General features: G+C 46.4%; 1 protein-coding gene across 2 annotated transcripts in view; it reads left to right on the top strand.

Annotated features, from left to right (window-relative positions):
• Window positions 1-25,711, top strand: part of EEF2K (eukaryotic elongation factor 2 kinase) — an 85,524-nt gene that overhangs the window by 16,830 nt on the left and 42,983 nt on the right. Inside the window, exons 2-3 of one of the 2 annotated variants that reach the window (XM_003916653.4) lie at window positions 5,648-5,992; window positions 24,697-24,797. In XM_003916653.4, the coding sequence (XP_003916702.2) occupies window positions 24,733-24,797 (65 nt within the window). In that variant the 5' untranslated portion in view covers window positions 5,648-5,992; window positions 24,697-24,732. Of the gene's footprint in view, window positions 1-5,647; window positions 5,993-21,635; window positions 21,738-24,696; window positions 24,798-25,711 lie in introns of those variants that run through there. The other variant, XM_017953250.3, reaches the window with a different exon arrangement.

Below are 25,711 nucleotides of genomic sequence, written 5' to 3'. Positions count from 1 at the left end.
GTACAAAGTTTTAAAAAGCTGGCCAGGCTCAGTGGCTTATGTCTGTAATCCTAGCACTTTGGGAGGCCAAGGCGGGCAGATCACTTGAGGTCAGGAGTTCAAGATCACCCTGGCCAACATGGTGAAACCCCGCCTCTACTAAAAATATAAAAATTAGCCGGGCACGGTGGTGGGCTTCTGTAGTCCCAGCTACTCGGGAGGCTGAGGCAGGAGAATCCCTTGAACCTGGGAGGCAGAGGTTGCAGTGAGCCAAGATCATGCCACCTCACTCCAGCCTGGACAACAGAGCAAGACTCCATCTCAAAAAAATTAAAAAGTTTCCCCCAGCTGTACAAATGCTTATTTCAAGTGCTGTACAGTTCCTGTGGATTTTTCAGGGAAGTTTTCGTGCATGTACACATGTCCTTTTTCTTTTGTTGGAGACAGGGTCTTGCTGTGTTGTCCAGGCTGGAGTGTTGTGCAATTTCAGCTCACTGCAACTTCTGGGCTCACTTGAACCTCCTAGGCTCAAGTGATCCTCCCACCTCAACCTCCTGAGTAGCCGGGACTACAGGCGCACACCACCACACCCAGCTAATTTTTTGTATTTTTTTGTAAAGACAGGGTCTCATTATGTTGCCCAATCTAGTCTCAAACTCCTGGGCTCAAGCGATCCTCCCACTTTGCCCTCCCAAAGTGCTGGGATTACAGATATGAACCACCACATCCAACTTTCTTTTCTTTAACTTTGGCTTTCTTGAGCTATAATTCACATACCTTACAATCTGCTCATTTAAAATGTACAATTCTGGCTGGGCACAGTGGCTCGTGCCTGTAATCCCAGCCCTTTGGGAGGCTGAGGTGGGCAGATCACGAGGTCAGGAGTCTGAGAACAGCCTGGCCAATGCTGTGAAACCCCGTCCCTAAAAAAATAAAAAAATACAAAAAATACAAAAATTAGCTGGTTGCAGTGGTGCGTGTCTGTAGTCCCAGCTATTTGGGAGGCTGAGGCAGGAGAATTATTTGAACCTGGGAGGCAGAGGTTACAGTGAGCCGAGATCACGTCACTGCCCTCCAGCCTGGGTGACAGGGTGAGACTCCGTCTCACATAGATAGATAGATAGATAGAGAGATAGATAGATAGTACAATTCAATGGTTTTTAGTATGTTCAGTCATATAGCCACAATCAATTATAGAACCTTTTCATCAACTCAAAAGAAACCCCATACCCATTAGCAATCATTCCCCATTTCCCCCCAACCATTCCCACCACCACACACTTCCTCCATCCTCAGGCAACCATTAATCTGCTTTCTGTTGCTGTAGCTTTGCCTTCTCTGGAAGTTTCATATACAGAGAATTAGTCAATGTGTATAGTCTTTTGTGACTGCCTTTCGCCTCCCCTAGTGATTGTAAATTTCATCCATATTGGGGTGTATCTCAGCACCTAGGAGTGGAATTGCTGTCATGCGGTAACTCAGTATTTAACTTTTTGAGATGTTGTTTTTTTCTGTTTTTGTGTTTTTTTATTTTGTTTTAGACGAGGTCTCACTCTCGCCCAGGCTGGAGTGCAATGGCACAATCTCAGCTCACTGCAACCTCTGCCTCCCAGGCTCAGGCAATTCTCTCACCTCAGCCTCCCAAGTAGTTGGGATCATAGGCATGCATGCACCACCACGCCCGGCTACTTTTTATATTTTTAGTAGAGACAGGGTTTCACCATGTTGGCCAGGCTGGTGCCAGAGTGTTTTCTAAGGCAGTTGGCACCATTTTACATTCCACCAGGAGTGCAGAAGGGTTTCAATTTTTCCACATCCTTGCCAGCCCTTGTTATTTTCCATTTTTTAACTTGTATCTGTCTTAGTGGGTGTGACATTCATTTGTATTTCCCTAATGGCCATTGATGTTGAGTATCTTTCCATGTGCTTATTGGCCACGCGTGTATGTTTTTGAGAGAAATGTCTTTTCAAACTCTTTGCCCATTTTTATTTGATTTATCTTTTTATTGTTGAATTGTAAGAGTTCTTAATATAGTCCTTTATCAGATATATAATTTGCAAAATTTGTGGGTTGTCTCTTTCTCTCTCTCTTTTTTTTTTTTTTTAAGAAGGAGTCTCCCTCTGTCGCCCAGGCTGGAGTGCTGTGGTGTGATCTCAGCTCACTGCAACCTCCGCCTCCCGGGTTCAAGCAATTCTCCTGCCTCAGTCTCCTGAGTAGCTGGGACTACAGGCACATGCCACCATGCCTGGCTAATTTTTGTATTTTTAGTAGAGACGGGGTTTCACCATGTTGGCCAGGATGGTCTCGAACTCCTGACCTTAGGTGATCTACCCAGCTCAGCCTCCCAAAGTACTGGAATTACAGGCACGAGTCACCATGCCCGGTCTCTCTTTACTCTCTTGATGGTATCCTTTGAAGCAAAAAAGTTTTTGATTTTGGTGATGTTCAATTTATTTATTTATTTATGAGATAGAGTCTCACTTTACCACCCAGGCTGGAGTGCAGTGGTGCAATCTCAGCTCACTGCAACCTCTACCTCCCAGGTTCATGCAATTCTCATGCCTCGGCCTCCCAGGTAGCTAGGATTACAGGCGGGTGCCACCACACCTGGCTAATTTTTTGTATTTTTGGTAGAGTCAGGGTTTCGCCACTTTGGCCAGGCTGGTCTCAAACCCCTGACCTCATGTGATCCACTTGCTTCAGCCTTCCAAAGTACTGGGATTACAAGCGTGAGCTCCCACCTCCAGCCCAGGTGATGTCCAATTTATCTGTTATTTTGTTGCTGTTGCTTTTGGCATCTTATCCAAGAAGGCTTTGCCTAACTCAAGGTCATGAAGAATTTATTCTATATTTTCTTCTAATCGAATTTTAGCTCCTAATTTAGGCTTTTGATCCATTTTGAGTTAATTTTTGGGTATGGCATACGGAAGGGGATAAACTTCATTTTTTTGCACGTGGATATTCATTTATCCCAACACCATTTGTTGAAAAGATTCTTCCAGCCGGGCGTGGTGGCTCACACCTGTAATCCCAGCACTTTGGGAGGCCAAGGTGGGCGGATCACAAGGTCAGGAGTTCGAGACCATCCTGGCTAAAAAGGTGAAATCCCGTCCCTACTAATAATACAAAAATTAGCCGGGTGTGGTGGTGGGCGCCTGTAGTCCCAGGTACTCGGGAGGTTGATGCAGGAGAATGGCGTCAACCTGGGAGGCAGAGCTTGCAGTGAGTCAAGATTGCACCACTGCACTCCAGCCTGGGCAACAGAGCGAGACTCTGTCTCAAAAAAAAAAAAAAAAAAAAAAGGATTCTTCCTTCCCTATTGAATCATCTTGGCATGCTTGTTGAAAATCAAGTGGCTGTAAAACTAAGGGTGAATTATCTTGGCACCCTTGTTGAAAATCAGGTGGCTGTAAATGTGACAGTTCTATCCTACAATCTTCCTGAACTCTTTCTTGATTATTTTTGCGTGTCTGTGGGTATGGGACCTTCCCCTTTCTAACAGTCATGGAGTATTTCATGGTGTAGAGAGAAATACTGTAATCTGTGTAATGAGCTTCTATTGGACATTTGGGGCTGTTGGGTTTTGTTTTGTTTTGTTTTGTTGCTGTTACTGATTGTGCTACAGAAAATGCTTTTAGGCCAGGCATGGTGGCTCACGCCTGTAATTCCAGCACTTTGGGAGGCCGAGGCAGGTGGATCACCTGAGGTCAGGAGTTCGAGACTAGCCTGGCCAACATGGTGAAACCCTGTCTCTACTAAAAATACGAAAATTAGCTGGGCGTGGTGTTGGATGCCTGTAATCCCAGCTGCTTGGAAGACTGAGGCAGGAGAATTGCTTGAACCCAGGAGGTGGAAGTTGCAGTGAGCCGAGATCATGCCACTGCACTCTAGCCTGGGTGACAGAGTGAGACTCCATCTCAAAGAAAAACAAACAAAAAAACAAACATTAAAAAAAAAAAAACGCTTTTAGGGGTACTCCTTCATTCCGGGAAAGTGCGTTGAGTGCCTTCTCTGTGCCACACACTTTTGGAGGTACTGGGCGTACAGGCAATAACAAAGTAAACGGAGTGATTTCACTTTGAGAAAAGCACAGTGAAGAAATGAAACACAACTGTAATCCCAGCATTTTGGGAGGCCAAGGCAGGAGGATCACTTGAGCCCAGGAGATTGAGATGAGTCTGGGCAACATAGGGAGACCCTGTCTCTACAAAAAAACAAACAAAATTGGCCAGGCTTGGTGGTATACACCTGTGATCCCAGCTACTTGGGAGGTTGAGCAGGAGGATCACTTGGGCCTGTGAGGTCAAGCAGTTACCTAGGTGAGCCAGGATTGCACCACTGCACTCCTGCCTGGACGACAGAGCTGTCTTAAAAAAAGAAAAAAGTCTGGACGTGGTGGCTCACACCTGTAATCCCAGCGCTTTGGGAGGCCCAGGCAGGTGGATCACCTGGGGTCAGAAGTTCGAGACCAGCTTAGCCAACATGGTGAAAGCCCTCTCTACTAAAAATGCAAAAATTAGCTAGTTGTGGTGGCGGGCACCTGGAATCCCAGCTACACGGGAGGCTGAGACAGCAGAATCGCTTGAACCTGGGAGGTGGAGGTTGCAGTGAGCCAAGATCGCACCATTGCATTCCAGCCTGGGTGACAAGAGTGAAACTCTGTCTCAGAAAAAAAAAAAAAAAAGAAGAAGAAATGGAACAGGGAAGGCCGGGCGCAGTGGCTCAAGCCTGTAATCCCAGCACTTTGGGAGGCCGAGACGGGCGGATCACGAGGTCAGGAGATCGAGACCATCCTGGCTAACATGGTGAAACCCCGTCTCTACTAAAAAATACAAAAAACTAGCCGGGCGAGGTGGCGGGCGCCTGTAGTCCCAGCTACTCGGGAGGCTGAGGCAGGAGAATGGCGTAAACCCGGGAGGCGGAGCTTGCAGTGAGCTGAGATCTGGCCGCTGCACTCCAGCCTGGGCGACAGAGTGAGACTCTGTCTTAAAAAAAAAAAATGAAATGGAACAGGGTGATATGCAAGGGAGTGATTGGATATGCATGTTGGGTTAAGGGTTTTTTGATTTGGGGATTCACGGAATATTTCACTGAAGAGGCATCCTGTGAGCTGTGAGCTCGATGAGAAAGAGCCCACTGTTAGGAAGGTTGTTCCAGGCACAAGGAACAGCAAGTACAAAGGCCCGGAGGTTGGAATGAACTTAATGTGCTCACAGAACAGAAAGAAACCCGGGGTGCCTGGAGAGCAGCCAGGGCCGGAGGAGAAGCGGGCAGCACGCTAGATGAACACAGCTCTTGCAGCCTTACCAAGGCATTTGGATTTTATTATGAATGTGAAAGGAAGCTGCTGGGGGTGGGCGTTAAGCAGAGGAGTGCCTCGATCTAATTGATGTGCTAAAAAGAACACTCTGCTTAAGAAGCAGTTGCTTTCCCAACCTGGTTCCAACATTTGCAAACACTGAATTCTTAAAAGTGGAATGACTGGGTCAGCGGGTTTAGACATTTAAAATGTTCCTGGGTGCTGCCAACTGCCTCCCCCCAAAAATAGCTCTAGGTTTTACCCTAAGGTGCCAGCGCCTGCGATAGCCTGCAGCATTTGCGGTGAGGGTCGGGTGAATTCGCACCCCTGAGCCCCAGCACCCACTCTGGCCGTTGCTTTCCTTGTAGGACCTTCGCCTCTGCATTTGCCCAGTAACTCTGGCTGTGCCGGATACTGCTTGGGTAAAACGAGTACCCCAGGAACATGGCAGACGAAGATCTCATCTTCCGCCTGGAAGGCGTTGATGGCGGTCAGTCCCCCCGAGCTGGCCATGATGGTGATTCTGATGGGGACAGCGACGATGAGGAAGGTTACTTCATCTGCTCCATCACTGATGACCCAAGGTCGAACCAGAATATCAATTCCAAGGTTAATAAGTACTACAGCAACCTAACAAAATAGGCTGGGAGCGGTGGCTCACGCCTGTGATCCCAGCACTTTGGGAGTCCCCGGCAAACTCTTTCCACTTCAAGGTGAGTGAGCCACCTACACCACCTTCCCCACCCAGGTTAGCTGCTGTGTAAGGGATGGAGGGTTGGGGTCGCTGGTTGGGGTCTTCTTCATATTTCCAAACCCTGGCCAGTGCTCTAATCTCTGATCTGAGGATATACTTGTTAAGCAGGGAGGGTATTGTTGCTTTAAAATAAATTTCATTACCTTGGAGCTGGGTGTTTTTCAAATAGTAGCCCAGGGCACACTACAGAGTTGTGAAAACCTTTTGCTGAGTTTTGTCCAATGTTTTGTTTTGTTTATTTATTTATTTTAGTTTTCTTTAGAGACAGAGTTTTGCTCTGTCACCCAGGCTGGGGTGCAGAGGTGCTGAGTCTTGGCTCACTGAAACGTCTGCCTCCTGGGTTCAAGTGATTCTCGTGCCTCAGCCTCCTGAGTAGCTGATATAACAGGCATGAGCCACCACATCCAGCAAATGTTTTGTATTTTCAGTAGAGACAGAGTTTCACTGTGTTGGCCAGGCTGGTCTCAAACTCCTGGCCTCAAGTGATCCACCTGCCTCAGGTTCCCAAAGTGCTGGGATTACAGGTGTGAACCACTGTACCCAGCCTAAAATAAATTTAAAAACATAATTTTATTGAAAACCATTTGGTAGGTGCCAGCATGGGGACTTGATCACATGAAATTTGCATTTCTTTATTGCATATTATCTATCTGTCACCAGGCTATGCATTGAGTACAGAGAGGCAAATAGCAATTGTTTACAGACTTAACAATCTCCCCATTTATCAGCAGAGACATTCAAGTGGAGAAACAAACATAATAACTGTTAGTTACTTTGATAGAAACTTGTTTTAGGCACACTGAAAAAAAAAGATCTCATTTAATACTTACAGCTATCTTGGCTGGGCACAGTGACTCGAGCCTGTAATCCCAGCACTTTGGGAGGTGAAGAGTTTCAGACCAGCCTGGTCAACATAGGAAGACCCCATCCTTATTAAAGAAAAAAAAAGAAAGAAAAAACGCTTACAGCCGTCCTATGTAGTTACAACTATGAAAGATAGACTAAATTTTTTTTTTTTTTTTTTTGAGACAGAGTCTCGCTCTGTCACCCAGGCTGGAGCGCAGTGGCACGATCTCGGCTCACTGCAATCTCCACCTCCCAGGTTCAAGCAAGACTAAATTCTTATTAATCATTACTTTTGAAACAATACCTAGTATTGTGTGTCACACATTATAGGTGCTTAGTAAATGTTATTTCCCTCTCTGTTGCCACATTCCAGGAGTGTGGCCCTAATAATTTGTCATTGATTATGAGAATTAATGGTTTTTTAAAATCTTTCTACAAATTAGCTACCTTTTTCCAAATGTGTTTACTGATTAAAATCTCATGCTGTGGGCCGGGCGCGGTGGCTCACGCCTGTAATCCCAGCACTTTGGGAGACTGAGGCGGGCAGACCACGAGGTCAGGATTTCGAGACCAGCCTGGCCAACATAGTGAAACCCTATCTCTACTAAAAATACAAAAATTAGCCGGGCATGGTGTTGCAGTAAAACTCCAGCCAAGGAAAAGACAAAGAGACCTTTGGAAACCAAAGAGAACTTTATTTAATTCGGGTACCCGGGCTGGCAGCAGGCTCACGCCTAAAACGGCTGCCGACCCCAACATAGAAAGCAGGCTGGTTTATATGTCGTTTGAGGCGGGAAAACGAGGCAGGATACAGGTTTCAGACAAAGACAGTAAATTATTTAACCCGTGACAACTCCGAGAAAACTTAAAATTTAGTTATCTTGACCAGTCAACCTTGGAGCTGGACAGCTCGAGCTGAGGTAAGGGAAAACAGGAATTACAGAAACAAGGGGGGGTCTGGAGGCAGGCAATCAGCTTGGAAGGGTGAGATAAGCTCACAGACGCAACTTGTTAGCAATGCTGGGAGAGGTTGCTTAAATTTCTTAGCCTATGTATCACTTCTAAATAACCTATACTTAATGTTAACTATTACTTATGTTTTTATTAGTTTTAACTTTATTATGATTTTATTTTCCTTCCACAATGGTGGTGCATGCCTGTAGTCCCAGCTACTCGGGAGGCTGAGGCAGGAGAATCCCTTGAACCCAGGAGGCAGAGGTTGTGGTGAGCCGAGATTGCGCCACTGCACTCCAGCCTGGGCAACCGAGAGACTCCGTCTCAAAAACAAAAACAAAAACAAAACAAAACAAAACAACAACAACAAAAAAAGAAGAAGAAAGACCCTCATACCGTGGAAGATTTCCGTTTCAAGTGTCTTCTACATTTGTCCAATTGTGTGTTGAATATTTTGAAAGCACCCCTGCATATGTGTGTATGTGGGTATAGAGACATATGTGCAATGTGATTCTTCATGTTGGTTATCTTAAAAAAACAAAAACAAACAAAAAAACACTTTTTAGGGTTGGACATCCTTCTCTGGACTGAGGAAAAGCATACTTATTTTGATAGGGATTTCTGTTCATACCACAGCAAAGCTGGTATAAAGAAGAGGGGGAGAGGCTGGGCGTGGTGGCTCATGCCTGTAATCCCAGCACTTTGGGAGGCCAAGGCAGGCAGATCACCTGAGGTCAGGAGTTTGAGACCAGCCTGGCCAACATGGCGAAACCCTGTCTCTACAAAACCACAAAAATTAGCTGGGCGTGGTGGTGCCGCCTATGGTCCCAGCTACTCAGGAGGCTGAGGCACGAGAATCACTTGAACTCGGGTGGCAGAGGTTGCAGTGAGCCAGGATCGTGCCACTGCACTCCAGCCTGGGTGACAGAGCGAGACACCGTCTCAAAAAAAGAAGAGGGGGAAAGGCGGACATTATTGGACTTTGTATAATAACTGGTGGGGGTAAAACATCAAAAGTGCAATACCATTATCCTTACTTAATCAAATCCTCACAAACAGTTAAGTATCAGTACTGTAAACAAAATTCCTATTACCACTTTGGGATTTGAAATTAAAAATATTCTGGCCAGGCATGGTGGCTCACGCCTATATTCCCAGCACTTTGGGAGGCCGAGGCGGGTGGATCACGAGGTCAGGAGATCGAGACCATCCTGGCCAACACAGTGAAACCCCATCTCTATTAAGAATACAAAAATTAGCCAGGCGTGGTGGCTCATGCCTGTGATCCCAGCTACTCGGGAGGTGGAGGCAGGAGAATCCCTTGAACCAGGGAGTTGGAGGTTGCAGTGAGCTGAGATCGCGCCATAGCACCCTGGCCTGGCGACAGAGTGAGACTCCATCTCAAAAAAAAAAAAAAAAAAAAAAAATTCTTCCATAACTTCTAAATTAATGTTTTTAGAAAATTAATAATTTTAGTTCTTGGAGATAGTTGGGTAATGTTTTCCCTTTAGGCCTAGAGTTCTAGCTGGAGTTACTCTGGGGCAGGCAGCTCCAGAAATAGCCCCGTGGGTCTCCTCTGGGGTCGGGACCCCTGAAGGGGCAGGTTTCCACTGATCCTGTTTCCTGTTCTAAGGCAGCTTTGAAATGAACACCCACCCCCAGGAGGGCAGCTCAAGTGTCCACAAGAGGGACTGATTTAAATTACAGGCGGTGGTTCTCACAGAATGTTGTGTTTACATTAGAACAAAGTTGATGTTTCTTTTTTTCTTTCTTTCTCTTTTTTTTTTTTTTTGAGACAGGGTCTCACTCTGTTGCCCAGGCTGGAGGGCAGTGGCGCGCTCTTGGCTCACTGCAACCTCCACTTCCCAGGTTCAAGTGATTCTTGTGCCTCAGCCTCCTGAGTAGCTGGAACCACAGGTGCACGCCACTATGCCCTGCTAATTTTTGTATTTTTAGTAGAGATAAGGTCTCGCCATCTTGCCCAGGCTGGTCTTGAACTCCTGGCCTCAAATGATCCGCACGCCTCAGCCTCCCAAAGTACTGGGATTACAGGCGTGAGCCCACATACCCAGCCTTTTCTTCTTCTTCTTTTTTTTTTTTTTTCCTTAGAAACACGGTCTTGCTCTGTCACCCAGGCTGGAGTGCAGTGACTTGATCATAGCTCATTGCTGCCTTGAACTCCTGAGCTCAAGCAATCCTCACACCTTAGCCTCCCGAGTAGCTAGGACCACGGTGCATACCACCATGCCCAGCTGATTTTAAAATTTTTTTTGTAGAGATGAGGTTTCACTATGTTACCCAGGCTGGTCCAAAGATGATTCTATGTGATTTGACCTTTTTTGTTGTTGTTATTGTTTTACTTTTTTTGTAGAGACAGGGTCTCATACTACGTTGTTCAGGCTGGTCTTGAACTCCTGGGCTCAAACGATCATCCCACTTCAGCTTCCCAAGGGGGATTACAGGAGTGAGCCACTGCGCCTGGACATGATTTGACTCTAAAACTGTGCCTACTATTACATGTAGTATATGTGTGTGCAAATCCATAAAAAGCCTTTGGCACAGGCCTGGTCCCTAATGTCAAAAAATGTTAGCATTTTTATATATGTAGTTAAGTAAAAAAGCAAGTTGAAATATAGTATGATCCTTTTTTTTTTTTTTTTTTCTGAGACAGATTCTTGCTCCGTCACCCAGGCTGGAGTGCAGTGGTGCAATCTCGGCTCTCTGCAACCTCCGCCTCCCAGGTTGAAGCAATTCTCCTTCCTCAGCATCCCAAATAGCTGGGATTACAGCTGCCCGCCACCATGCCTGGCTAATTTTTTATTTATTTATGTATCTGTTTATGTATTTATTTATTTGTATATATAGTAGAGACGGGGGTTTCACCATGTTGGCCAGGCTGGTCTTGAACTCCTGACCTCGTGATCCACCCACCTTGACCTCCCAAAGTGCTGGGATTCAGGCGTCAGCCACCACACCCGACCTGATCCTGTTTTTATTAAAAATGTGTGTACACATACATTGGTATCTGCATAGCAAAAACCGTTTGAAGGGGAAGTTTGCACCCAACAGTTAATGGCAGTTCTCTCTAGGGGAGAGGTACCGTTAAGAGGGGGCTTTATATGTTTTTTTTTTAAACATTTTAAACTTTTAAAGCTACATTTATGTATTACTTATGTGGAGAAAAAGATGTAGTTAAGATAAGAAAAATAAAGTAAAATAACCAGGTAACTTCCTCTCCCTCAAATACATTGGTAAATACCCCCTCCTCAAAACTCATCACTTCTGACCGGCACAGTGACCCCAGCACTTTGGGAGGCTGGGGCAGGGGGATCACGAGGTCAGGAGTTTGAGACCAGCCTGACCAACATGGTGAAACCCATCTCTGCTAAAAATACAAAAATTAGCCAGGTGTGGTGGCTGGCGCCTGTAATCCCAGCTACTCGGGAGGCTGAGCCAGGAGAATCACTTGAACCTGGGAGGCTGAGGTTGCAGTGAGCCAAGATCGCGCCACTGCACTCTAGCCTGGGCAACAAGAGCAAAACTCTGTCTTAAAAAAAAAAAAGGCCGGGCGCGGTGGCTCAAGCCTGTAATCCCAGCACTTTGGGAGGCCGAGACGGGTGGATCACGAGGTCAGGAGATCGAGACCATCCTGGCTAACATGGTGAAACCCCGTCTCTACTAAAAATACAAAAAATAGCCGGGCGAGGTGGCGGGCACCTGTAGTCCCAGCTACTCGGGAGGCTGAGGCAGGAGAATGGCGTGAACCCAGGAAGCGGAGCTTGCAGTGAGCTGAGATCCGGCCACTGCACTCCAGCCTGGGCGACAGAGCAAGACTCCGTCTCAAAAAAAAAAAAAAAAAAATCCTCATCGCCTACGATGGGAGTGTCTTCTAGGTCCCTCCGCTCTAGGACCTTTCTAGGCTCTGTTCATCCCCTCCACTCACACACATCTGGAAGCTCCTGGAATGGGCTTCCCTTTTTCACACTTCTGCCTAATAAAACCTCTTTCAACTGATGTCCTGGTCTATCAAAATTACAGTTCTGTCTCCTTCAGAACCCAGTCTTTATTTTTATTTTTTTAATTTTAGAGACAAGGTCTTGCTGTATTGCCCAGGCTGGAGTACAGTGGCACGATCATAGCTCACTGCAGCCTCTAACTCCTGGGCTTGAATGATCCTCCCACCTCAGCCCCCTGAGGAGCTGAGACCACAGGCGTGCACCACCACACCTGGCCAACTTTTAAATTTTTTTTTTGGAATGATGGAGTCTCATTACATTGCCCGGGCTGGTCTTGAACTCCTGGCCTCAAGCGATCCTCCTGCCTCAGCTTCCCAAAGTATTGGGATTACAGGCATGAGCAATTGAGCCCGGCCCAGAGCCCAGATTGAAAACAACCTTTCCAGGCTTTCTCCTCTGCCTTCCGGAGGGCTCTTAGCAGACCTTTATGTGTGTGAGTCATTCTCCAGTGTCATTCTTTGTTTGAGTCAGCACCTGACTGCAAGACTAGGGCTGTGTGTGATGCGACCTCCATTCCCTTGGTCTTGCATAATAGGACTTGGTAAAACGTTTGACTATGTGTGGACAGGAGTTGACACTTCATTGCCTACTTTCTAGGTTATCGAAAGCAGGTTCTGTTGGGTTAGTGTTGCCAGGGGTGGCTTCAGAGGGAGAGAACAGCTCAGTTTTCCAACCCTTGTTCCCTCAGCATGCCATAAACCTAAGTGGTTTTTTTTTTTTTTTAACTTACTGTGACCTGGCAACCTGGATTGTTTAATCAAAATGGGCCGCTGGCCTCCCTCCAAGAAACACACTCGGCAGGTACTGGGTGTGGATTGTGAAAAGTCAGATTCTATCACTGTCAAGCCCAGCCTTCTGCCCAAGCTCCCCTGGAGACGTGGCAGAACCATTCAGGGGGGCCGCCCTCTCCATAGAATATCAGGCAGTCATCCAAAGATGTTTATGGAGTTTATGATAACGTGGGAAAGTGCCTCTGCTCCAGAGTTAAATCTAAAAAGAATACAGCACGATTATAGCTCTGTGAAACTCGCACGTACACACACAGCCAAGGCCTGAGGGGAAGCACATCACCAGGGCAGCAGGGATGGTCTTTGGATCAGATTAGGAGGGACTGTGTTCCTTTTCTCCTTCTCTGTCATTTCTACATTTTCTAGAATAAGCATAGGGAGCAAATACATGTTTTTAATTTCTTATTAAGGTGGGAAATTTTATTTTTAAATATTATTTTCAGCCAGGCGCACTGGCTCATGTCTGTAATCCCAGCACTTTGGGAGGCCGAGGTAGGTAGATCACTTGAAGTCAGCAGTTCGAGACCACCCTGGCCAAGATGGTGAAACCCCATTTCTACTAAAAATACAAAAAAAAAAAATTAGCCAAGCGTGGTGGCAGGTGCCTGTAATCCCAGCTACTCCAGAGGTTGAGGCAGGAGAGTCACTTGAACCCTCACCTCCACTTGAGGTGGAGGCTGCAGTGAGAGATTGCATCACTGCCCTCCAGCCTGGGCAACAGAGCAAGACCCTCCCCCCTGCCCACGCAAAAAAAATTTGCCTGATCTGAGAATATCTTAGAGATCATTCCACATCAATACACGTAGATGACCTTTTTTAAAGAATTTCTTTTGAGATAGGGTTGCCTGGGCAGAAGTGCAGTGGTGTGATCATAGCTCACTGCGTTGAAATCCTGGGCTCAAGTGATCCTCCCACCTCAGCCTCCTGAGTAGCTGGGACCACAGGCATGTGCCACCATGCCCAGCCTGTTGTTGGTTATTTAATGGCTGAATATCATTTCACTGTTGGAAGCGCCATAATAAATGTAGCCAGCCCCTCCTTGTAGGATATGTAGGTTATTTCCAGTCTTGTCCTGCGACAAACAGCACTTCCTTGTGCATGGGTCTTTGTACCCATGCATGGGTGTGCCCACCAGAGGACCCTCCAGAGGTGAACTGGCTGCGCAAAACATTTGTGTGTTTAAACCGGGATAGGTGTTGTCAGTTTCTCCTCAAAGAGGTTACACCATCGTGTGCGCCCCCCATGATGGGTGGGTACACCGGCTTCCCATACCCTTATTTGGCCAACTTTGGTGATCACACTCATACTTGTAACCCACTGAGGGCGGCTCTGACAGCATAATCAAAGAATAATGATTGCCTTGGGAGGCCGAGGCTGGCGGATCACCAGAGGTCAGGAGTTCAAGACCAGCCTGACCAATATGGTGAAACTCCATCTCTACTAAAAACACAAAAATTATCTGGGCTTGGTGGTGTGCAACTATAGTCCCAATTACTTGGGAGGCTGAGGCAGAGAATCACTTGAACCCAGGAGGCGGAGGTTGCAGTGAGCCGAGATCGTGCCATTGTACTCCAGACTGGGCAACAGAGCAAGACTCCGTCTCCAAAAAAAAAAAGATTAGCAGTTTTTGGAAATATAATTCACATGCCATACAATTTACCCATTTAAAATGTGCTATTCAAAGCCTTTGAGTATGTTCATAAAATTATGCATCCATCACTACAAACACTTTCAGAACATTTTACCCAAAAACTAAATTCTATAGCCCTGAGCCATCACGCTCTAATACCCACATCCCACCCAGCCCCAGGCAACCACCAGTCCGCTTTCTGCCTCTCTGGACTTGCCTTTTCTGGACATTTTACATAAATAGAATCATACAACATGTAGCCTTTTATGTCTGGCTTCTTTCACTGAGCATAATTTTTTTTGTTGTTTTTTTGTTCTGTTTAGTTTGGGACAGTTTCACTCTGTTGCCCCTGCTGGAGTGCGGTGGCGCGATCTCGGCTCACTGCAACCTCCGCCTCTCAGGTTCAAGTGGTTCCCCTGCTTCAGCCTCCCAAGTAGCTGGGATTATAAGCAACATGGTAAAACCCCACCTCTACTGAAAATACAAAAAATTAGCCGGGCATGGTGGCACACGCCTGTAGTCCCAGTTACTGGGGAGGCTGAGGTGCAAGAATTGCTTAAATCTGGGAGGCAGAGATTGCAGTGAGCTGAGATTGTGCCACTGCACTCCAGCCTGGGAGACAGAGCAAGACTGTCTCAAAAAAAAGAAAGTGCAGATAGTTTGCTATTAAGGTCTTAGTGTATATTTCAGACTTTACTGTATTTCACTTTAAATATACAGAAATATGGACTTTTTGTTGCTACTGTGGGATCATGCTATACATGTCTTCAGTAACCAGTTTTTTTCCGGCAAGTAATAAATCATCATGTCTTTTCAAATCAGTAAATATGGATATAGCATCCTGATGACTCTGTCAGCCCATTGTATGGCTACACCACAGTTTCTTTAAGCATTGCCTCTTGTGGGATACTTAATCAGTTTCTAGGTTTGTTTGTTTGTTTTCGAGATGGAGTTTCGCTCTTGTTGCCCAGGCTGCAGTGCAATGGCACGATCTCAGCTTACCGCGACCTCTGCCTCTGGGGTTCAAGCGATCCTCCTGCTTCAGCCTCCCCAGTAGCTGGGATTACAGGCATGCCCAACCACACCTGGCTAATTTTGCAGTTTTTGGTAGAGGTGAGGTTTCTCCATGTTGGTCAGGCTAGTCTCAAACTCCCGATCTCGGGTGATCCGCCTGCCTCAGCCTCCCAAAGTGTTGGGATCACAGGCGTGAGCCACTGCATCTGGCCAGTTTGTTTGTTTTTTAAGAGATAGGGTCTCACGCTGTTGCCCAGGCTGGAGTGCAGTGGCACAATCATAGGTCACTGTAGCCTCAACCTCCTGAGCTCAAGTGATCCTCCCACCCCATCTCCCCAAGTAGTTGGAACTAAAGGCATGCACCATCACACCTGGCTAATTTTTGTATTTTTTTTTTTTTTTTTTAGAAATGGGGTCTTGCTATGCTGCCCAGTCTGCTCTGGAAATCCAAGTGTCAAGTGATCCTCCTGCCTTGGCCTCTGAAATTGCTGGGATCACAGGCATGACCACTGTGGCTGGTTTCCAGTTTTTTGCTGCTGTATTCCATGCTGGGTTCCACTGATAATTGTACCAAACCTCTAAGTGCATGTGGCATAGATTGTGGCCTCCACACACCACTGTTGGGCTCTTCCCATCCCAGAGCCTCGCTGTATTCCCCCACTTCTTCCTGCTTCTTTTATTTGAGCCCTTGAGTTTGGTTAAACCCATTACTGCTGTCCAGGAGGGGAGAGGAGTTGGGCTGTCTCTGAGTTGTATTTCTTTTTTTTTTTTTTTCCTCGACTTCCCAGGTTCAGGTGATCCTTCCACCTCAGCCTTCTGAGTAGCTGTGACTACAGGCGCATGGCACCATGCCTGGCTAATTTTTTGCATTTGTGGTAGAGGGTTTCGCCATGTTGCCTAGACTTCTGAGCTGTATTTCATAAAGTCTGTAGAAGTGATGATTGGGAAAAAATGATTTTATAACATTCATGAAGTGACTGTATAACAGGTGATATTTCAAGAAGGAGGTCTGGGTGAGTCACTGGATGTGTCCTCAAGTAAGATCCAGAGGCCTTGATTACTCTGATAATGGCAATAATAACAGTAACCTAAAATCGGCAACAACAGTGATAAGATCCCACGTGCCAAAACATTTGTAAACACATTGCCGGCACTCCACCCTCACTCCTGGCATACTCGATGAAGTAAATTATTATTACTATAATAATCATTATTATTATTTCCATCTCCCTTTCCTGGTATATAATTATGATTATTTCACTATTATTTATTTTTATTTTGTACTCTCAGACTTTGAAATATCACAGCCTTTCTATTCTGTAGCCAGGATAATATTTTCCTTTTTTATGAAATATCCGGCTGGGCGCGGTGGCTCAAGCCTGTAATCCCAGCACTTTGGGAGGCTGAGGCGGGCGGATCACGAGGTCAGGAGATCGAGACCATCCTGGCTAACCCGGTGAAACCCCGTCTCTACTAAAAAATACAAAAAAACTAGCCGGGCGAGGTGGTGGGCGCCTGTAGTCCCAGCTACTCGGGAGGCTGAGGCAGGAGAATGGCATGAACCCAGGAGGCGGAGCTTGCAGTGAGCTGAGATCCGTCCACTGCACTCCAGCCTGGGCGACAGAGCGAGACTCTGTCTCAAAAAAAAAAAAAAGAAATATCCACAGACCTCTGTTCTTTTTTTTTTTTTTTTTTTTTTTTTTTTTGAGACAGAGTCTTGCTCTGTCACCCAGGCTGTAGTGCAGCGGTGCAATCTCAGCTCACTGCAACCTCAGCTCACTGCAACCTCCACCACCTGAGTTCAAGCGATTCTCCTGCCTCAGCCTCCTGAGTAGCTGGGAGCACAGGAATGCACCACCACGCCCACCTAAATTTTGTATTTTTTGTAGAGAGGAGGTTTCACCATGTTCACCAGACTGGTCTCAAACTCCTGGCCTCAAGTGCTCTGCCTGCGTCGGCCTCCCAAAGTGCTAGGATTACAGGCATGAGCCACCACGTCCAGCCCACGGCTGTTCTATGTAAGATTAATTAACCTACTCAACAACTGAGTTCCGGAATCCTTAGAACTAGAGGATATTAGAGCTGGCATGGCCTTAAGAATCATCTAACCTGGCCAGGCACAGTGGCTCATGTCTGTAATCCTAGCATTTTGGGAGGCCAAGACAGGTGGATCACTTGAGCCCAGGAGTTTGAGACCAGCGTGGGCAACATGGTGAAACCCTGTCTCTACAAAAATACAAAAAATTAGCCAGGTATGGTGGCATGTGCCTGTAGGCCCAGATACCCGAGAGGCTGAGGTGGAGGTTGAGGTTTCAGTGAGCCACGATTGCACTACAGCACTGCAGGCTGGGTGACAGAATGAAACCCTGTCTCAAAAAAAAAAAAAGAAAAAAAGAAAAATCGTCTAACCCAGTAATTTAGTTTCTTAACTTTGATTTACACATACAATACCTAAATACATTCTCATTGTAAAAAGAATGCAAACAACATAGATAAACTGAGGTCTCCTTGAGCAACTTCTTATCCCTTTCTATTCCGAGATAAGCATTATATTAGTTTCATATAAATTACTTTTCAGACCTCTTTTTATGCATTTGCAGATAAGTATACATTTGTGTATATGTCTACAGACACACACATCCTTAGAAAATCCATGGTATTGATTTGTGGGTTTCCTCCACCAGTAGGTGGTATCACAGTGTTTGTATTGTTCTGCAACTTGCTTTTTTCCCCCTAAACAATAGGTCTTAGAAATTGCCCTGGCTGGGTGTGGTGGCTCACGCTTATAATCTCAGCACTTTGGGAGGCCAAGGCGAGTGGATCACCTGAGGCCAGGAGTTCAAGACCAACCTGACCAATATGGTGAAACCCGATCTCTACTAAAGATACAAAAAATAGTCAGGTGTGGTGGCGCGCACCTGTAATCCCAGCTACTTGGGAGGCTGAGACAGAATTGTTTGAACCCGGGAGACGGGGGTTGCAGTGAGCCAAGATCGCACCACTATACTCCAGCCTGGGCGACACAGCGAGACCATGTCTCAAAAAAAAAAAAGAAAAAGAAAAGAAAAAAGAAATCACCCATGTTAGCATCTCATTTTCAGTAGAACAAGTGTATGTAATCATGCCCCTACAGATAGGCAGTTTGTTCCTACTGCCTGATCATTATAGCATTGTAAAGTGCTGACCTTGGGGCCGGAGTTCAAGATCACCCTGGACAACATAGACCTTCATCTCTACACACACAATTTTTGTAATTAGCTGGACATGATGGTGAGCACCCATAGTCCCAGCTACCCGAGAGGTTGAATTGAGAGGATTCCTTGAGCTCAGGAGTTGGAGGCTTCAGTAAGCTATGATCCCACCACTGCACTTCAGCCTGGGCAACAGAGTAATACCCAGTCTTGAAAAAAAAAGCACTGATTATCCTTGGACCAGCTTACCTGGGCACACCTAGGTAGGTGATAGGAATGGCTGGGTCAGAAGTCGGTGCAGAAGAAGGTTCATAGCCACTGCCAGGTGGCTCTCAAAGGTGGCAGTACCTGCTTCCATTCCCCTCCTGATGGTAACGTATTACTGGTGATTTCCAGCTCAGGCAGGGGTCACCCATAATGAGCACTGCTACCCCAGTGAGCCACTCTTTCTGGTGGGCGTGTGTCTACCCTGGTTGCAGGGGCCACAAAAAAGTGGACCACCAGCAGCCAAAACTTTCATCCTTGTTTGTAAACAAGGAAATGGAGGTTCCCATAGCCAGTCAGTGGTGAGCTGGAATCAGGGACATGAATGTTAGTACAGGACTTTTTATACTGTCCTTATTAAAAACAAACAAAAACCAGTTGCATTAATCCCACCTGTTGCCAATAAGGTTTGGCATGACTCTGGGTTTGGAAAAAGAAGGTAATTTTGATCCTATGAAATACCACACCCTCTAATTCTGCAGTACTTTCCTCCCTGTTTTGTGGTTGGTGCCACGGCATCCAGCCAGGAGGTAATTTCTGTTGCTAATCTTCACTGAATGGGGACGGCCCCTGTCAGTGGCTTAGGGAGTGGCAGAGTCGTTTGAGAGAGGCAGTGTCAGAGAACTGTGTGTTGCAGACAGAGAACAGGGCACCTGTACAGACACGCTTGAGTTCTCAACACTGCAGGCTCTCCTGACAGGTGGAGGTCAAAGGCTGTCCCTGCCATTTGTAGCAGCTGGAATATGAGCCGAGACTGTGGTGCTTTAAGATACAGGGATTGGGCTGGTCGTGGTGGTTCATGCCTGTAATCCCAGCACTTTGGAAAGTCAAGGCAGGAGGATCACTTGAGCCCAGACGTTTGAGAACAGCCTGGGCAACATATCGAGGTCCCGTCTGTACAGAAATTTAAAAAATTAGGCATGGTGGCACACGCCTGTCATCCCAGCTATTCGGGAAGCTGAAGCAGGAGGATCATTTGAACCCAGGAGTTTGAGGCTGCAGTGAGCTATGATCACGCCACTGCACTCCAGCCTGAGTGACAGAGCAAGACCCTGTCTCTTCAAGAAAAAAGTACAGGGGCTCGGTGCGGTGGCTCATGCCTGTAATCCCAGCACTTTGGGAGGCCAAGGCAGGCGGATCACAAGGTCAAGAGATTGAGACCATCTGGCCAACATGATGAAACCCTGTCTCTACTAAAAATACAATAAGTATTTTTAGTAGTAGCTGGGCGTGGTGACACGCGCCTGTAGTCCCAGCTACTCAGGAGGCTGAGGCGGAAGAAGCGCTTGAACCCAGGAGGCAGAGGTTGCAGTGAGCCGAGATCACGCCACTTCACTCCAGCCTGGTGACAGAGCCAGACTGCATCTAAAAAAAAAAAAAAAAAAGAACAGGAACCGAAATTCAGAAAAATGTTTTAGACGTACACATGTCTGCTGTGGAGTTATTTACAACAGAGTACAATCAGTGATAAGCTTGAAGCCTAACAGTGGAGAGCAACAGGTGAATAATTAAGTCAATAAGAATAAAGTTCTACAGTAAATTATTATGCAACTATTAAAGCAGGATGCAAATAACTTGTGAATTTTATAGTTATCCGATGTACTTGCCTGTGCCAAAAAAATTTTAGTGATTTGTATACTGCTTCTTGGAGTATAACTTAGGATAAATTTTTTGGCGGAGAACTCAGTCATTTATAGATTTTAAATGAGATCCAGCAGTTACATTTCCCAAAAAATATGTCCTTCTGAGATCTTGCACATGCGCACAGAGATTTGGATAGGAAGATGTTCACTTCAGCACTGTTTGTACTAGGAAATGTTGGAGAGAATCCAAACATTATTCAACTGGAGGTTAGACAAATACCTTAAGGTACATTCATATAATTGTGTATCTGGCCGTTCTGGAATGAAAGGTCACTCAGCCCGTCTGCACATATGACATGGAAAGATGTCCAAGATCTTGCATTAAGAAAAGTCAGATGCACAACAGAACATGTGGTGTGGTCCAATTGCTCTTTCTTTTTATTTTTATATTTATTTATTTATTTATTGAGATGGAATCTCACTGTGTTGCCCAGGCTGGAGTGCAGTTATGCTACCTGGGCTCACTGCAACCTCCACCTCCTGGGTTCAAGCGATTCTCCTGCCTCAGCCTCCCAAGCAGCTAGGATTACAGGCTCGTGCCACCATGCCCAGCTAATTTTTGTATTTTTAGTAGTGACAGAGCTTTACCATGTTGGCCAGGCTGGTATCAAACTCCTGATCTCGTGATCTGCCCTCCTCAGCCTCCCAAAGTGCTGGAATTACAGGTGTGAGCCACCACGCCCGGCCTAAATTGCTCTTAAGTACATGTTGGTGTTCACAGAGACATAGGAAAAAATTTTGCAGAATGTCTACATCAACTGTCAACTGTGGTTTTCAGAGGAAGTGGATTAGGGAGGACTTCCGCTTTCTAATTCAGAGTTCTATAGTGCTTGCAGTTTTTATGTGATGTAGATCATACTTTGGAATCAGAAAAAAGAAAATCAAGATCACTAAATAAAGCACAAAGTCCCATTGACCCACTCTCCTGAAAGGAGGTAAATTATATTTTACAGTATGATACCAATCTTATTAAAAAATACATGTAGGCTGGGCACGGTGGCTTATGCCTGTAATCCCAGCACTTTGGAAGGCCAAGGCGGGTGGATCACCTGAGGTTAGAAATTCAAAACTAGCCTGGCCAACATAGTGAAACCCTATATCTACTAAAAATACAAAAATTAGCCAAGCATGGTGGCTCACGCCTGTAATCCTAGCTACTCAGAAGGCTGAGGCAGGAGAATTGCCTGAACCCAGGAGGTTGCAGTGAGCCAAGATCACACCACTGCACTCCAGCCTGGGTGACAGAGGGAGACTCTGTCTGGGGAGGAAAAAAGAAAAACAAAAAAACAAAACAAAACAGCATATAGAAGATCTGGAAAAGGATTAGTCCACAGCATTGACTATTGCTCCAGTGAATGGTATGTGGTGGATTTGACTTTTCTTCGTCTTCTGTATTTTCCAGTTTTTAAATTAAGCCTAAATTAGCTACCAAAATAGAAGAAAAGAATTACAGGCTTTATTTTTTGAACTTTGCAGCAGTAAAAAAGCCCCAGCAGCCTAGGCGCAGCAGCTCATGTCTGTAATCCTAGTGCCTTGGGAGGTTGAGGCAGGAGGATCACTTGAGGCCAGGAGTTCGAGACCAGCCTGGGCAACAAACATAGTGCGACCCCATCTCTGCAAAATAAAAATCAAAATTAAAAAATTAGCTGGGCATGGTGGCACGTAAGTGTAGTCCCAGCTACTCAAGAGGCTGAATAGGATCGCTTGAGCCCTGGAATTTTGAGGTTGCAGAGAGCTATGATTACACAATTGCCACGTAGCCTGGACAACAGAGAGAGACCTTGTCCCTATTTAAAAAACAAAACAAAGCAAAAACCCAAAAACAAAAGAAAGCCCTAGAGAGAGTGAGAGGCCTGGGCTGTGTGTGTGTGTATTGGAAGGCCCAGCTCCCCTGCCTGAGCTGCTTCTATTTTGAGCAGGACCCAGTGAGGGGCTCAGGCTGGGGATGAGGTGAAGCCCTGTTTGGGCTGAGTCCTTGGGAAGCTGGACTCTTTTTTTTTTTTTAATTTTTATTTTTGAGACAGAGTCTCGCTCTGTCACCCAGGCTGGCGTGCAGTGGCCTGATCTCTGCTCACTGCAACCTCTGCCTCCCGGTTCAAGCGATTCTCCTGCCTCAGCCTCCTGAGTAGCTGGGATTACAAGCATGCACCCACCTTTTTTTTTTTGTTTTTTGTTTTTTTAAAGTAGAGATGGGATTTCACCATCCTGAAATGACCTGATCTGACTTCTGATGATTCATCCGCTTTGGCCTCCCAAAGTGCTGGGATTACAGGCGTGAGCCAACATGCCCAACCACTCTCAATAGGTTTTGATAGATTTGGGAGTTCTTTTGGGTCATCACAATGATGGAGTGGTGGGCACTGCTGGCATAGAGTTAAGGAAGGCCGGGAATGCCAGCAACCCTGAAACAGGGCTATTCTGCACGATGAATTTTCCTGCATCCCACAAGACCTTGGCACAGCTCATAGGAATCGTTTCATAATTATCTGAGGCCAGAGTTAAACCGTATGTTATGTGTAAAGGCAGCATATCCTTTGGGAGGCTGAGGTGGGAGGATCGCTTGTGGCCAGAAGTTCAAGACCAGCCTGGGCAATATGGTGAGACCCTATCTCTACAGATAATTAAAACATTAACCGGGTATGGTGGCTCAGCCTGGAGTCCCAGCTATTCAGGAGGCTGAGGTGAGAGGATCACCTGAGCCATGATCATGCCACTTCACTCTGGCCTGGGTACAAGGTGAGACCCTGTCTCTTAAAAAAAAAAAAAAAAAAAAAAAATTTAAAGGCAACATATCTTTGGCATGGTTCTAATATGCTCTGAGCTTAGAAATGTATGTTATCTGCAAATTACATATAGGCCAGTAAAATGGGATGTTATACAATATTTATTATAAAAAGAGATCATTGGGTCTGGTAGGGTCAAGAATTTTCACCAGAGATGCAGCCTTTTTTTTTTTTTTTTTTTCTGAGACAGGGTCTCCCTCTGTCACCCAAGCTGGAGTGCAATGGTGCAATCTTGGCTCACTACAACCTCTGCCTCCTGGGTTCAAGCAATTCTCCTCCCTCAGCCTCCTAAGTAGCTGGGATTACAAGCATGCGCCACCATGCCCAGCTAATTTTTGTGTTTTTAGTAGAGACAGGGTTTCACCATGTTGGCCAGGCTGGTCTCAAACTCCTGACCTCAGGTAATCCACCTGCCTTGGCCTCCCAAAATGCTGGGATTACAGGCATGAGCCACTGCACCCGGCCTAGAAAAGTTTTATACCCCCTGATGGTGTGTGAGGATACCCATTCCCTGATACCCAGGCCTGCACGAGCTAAAATGTTTCATCTCATTAAAATAATTGCCAACCTGCTGTAATCCCAGCACTTTGGGAGGCCGAGGTGGGTGGATCACTTGAGGTCAGGAGTTTGACACCAGCCTGGCCAACATGATGAAGCCCCGTCTCCACCAAAAAGTACAAAAATTAGCCAGGTGTAGTGGTGTGCACCTGTAAGTCTAGCTATTCAGGAGGCTGAGGTGGGAGAATTGCTTGAATCCGGGAGGCAGAGGTTGCAGCGAGCCGAGATTGCACCACTGCACTCCAGCCTGGGTGACAGAATAAGACCCTGTCTCAAAAAAAAAAAAAAAAAAAGTCCAGGCACAGTGGCTCATGCCTGTAATTTCAGCACTTTGGGAGGGCAAGGTGCAGGGATCACTTGAGGTCAGGAGTTTGAGACCAGTCTGGCCAACATGGTGAAACCTTATCTCTATCCAAAAATGCAAAAGGTAGCCAGGTGTGGTGGTGCGTGCCTATAATCCCAGCTACTTGGGAAGCTGAGGCATGAGAACTGCTTGAACCCGGGAGGTGGAGGTTGCAGTGAGCCAAGATCACGCCACTGCACTCCAGCCTGGGTGACAGAGTGAGACTCTGTTTCTATATATATATGTTATTTTCTCTGTCTCTCTCTCTATATATATATATAGTGTGTGTATGTATATATATTCTATATAATATATATATTGTGTGTGTGTGTGTGTGTGTGTATATATATATATAATGAAATGTTTGCCAACCTGAATGGGGGAATGGTACCCTATTTTCATTCTCAACTCATTGATTCCAAGTGTTGTGTAGTTAAGATGTGCCATGTCTGCCGACAGGGAGGCTGTACCTGTGAGTGCAGAGAAGCCCGAAAGGCTACTAGACAGGAGTCTCTCTCTGTCCTGATACTGTCTGCCTCTCCAGAGGAATTAACAGGGCAGGAAGAGTCTGCACTGTCCCCAAAGTCCCTGACCTGGGCCTGATGTTCCTGCCTTCCCCTTTGCCTTCCACAGGAAGCCTGGAAGCACGCAATCGAGAAGGCCAAGCACATGCCCGACCCCTGGGCTGAGTTCCACCTAGAAGACATTGCCACCGAGCGTGCTACTCGACACAGGTCAGCAGCTTGTGCGGGGTCTCGAAGAGTCCTGGGGGCTACACGTCCAGCTTCTGCTCCCAATCAGTGAGGCCTAAGTACTCTTGGGGGTCAGGGGAAGGGAGTAATCATAACAGCAGCTAATACTGGAGTGCTAATGCTTGCTTAAGGCCCGGTGCATTGCCTCACTGAATCCTTCCCGTGGTTCTCACAAGGTACCTATTAGACAGGCTAGACTGAGCTAGTTTTTTAAAATTGTTGCAGATCTCTGGCCGGGTGCGGTGGCTCTCACCTGTAACCCCAGCACTTTGGGAGGCTGAGATGGGCAGATCACTTGAGGTCAGGAGTTCAAGACCAGCCTGGCCAACATGGTGAAACCCCATCTCTACTAAAAATACAAAAATTAGCCGTAGCCAAGCGTGGTGGCTGGCGCCTGTAATCCCAGCTGCTCAGGAGGCTGAGGCAGGAGAATCACTTGAACCTGGGAAGTGGAGGTTGCAGTGAGCTGATATAGCACTGCTGCACTCCAGCCTGGGCATCAGAGTAACACTCCATCTCAAAAATAAAGTAAAATTGTTGCAAATCTCTAAAACATTTTCCAATATATTGATTGAAGAAAGTCCACTTATAAGTAGACCCACGCACTTCAAACCCATGTCATTCAAGCGTCAACTGTACTTGCCCCGGGCCGGTGCCAACTATGCAGTTCTGGAGCGCTTTCCTCCCTCTGAGCCTAGGGGAGGTTAACCTGCCAGGCCTCTGCTTGTTTTTCCTGGTGAAGGCGTCAGACTGTGGGAAACCTGTTCTCACCAAGGGTGGGGTGTTCTGGAGTCTGCCCTGGCTGAGAGGTGCGCCAAGGGAAGCCTCCAACTAGAGCTAAGAACACCTCAGCCCGGAGGGAGGTTTCAAACTTTAGGAATCCATTGAGCCGAGGA

The sequence above is a fragment of the Papio anubis genome, chromosome 18 (assembly GCF_008728515.1).
Source record: "Papio anubis isolate 15944 chromosome 18, Panubis1.0, whole genome shotgun sequence".
NCBI lineage: Eukaryota > Metazoa > Chordata > Mammalia > Primates > Cercopithecidae > Papio > Papio anubis.
This window is presented reverse-complemented; position numbering and strand designations above follow the sequence as displayed.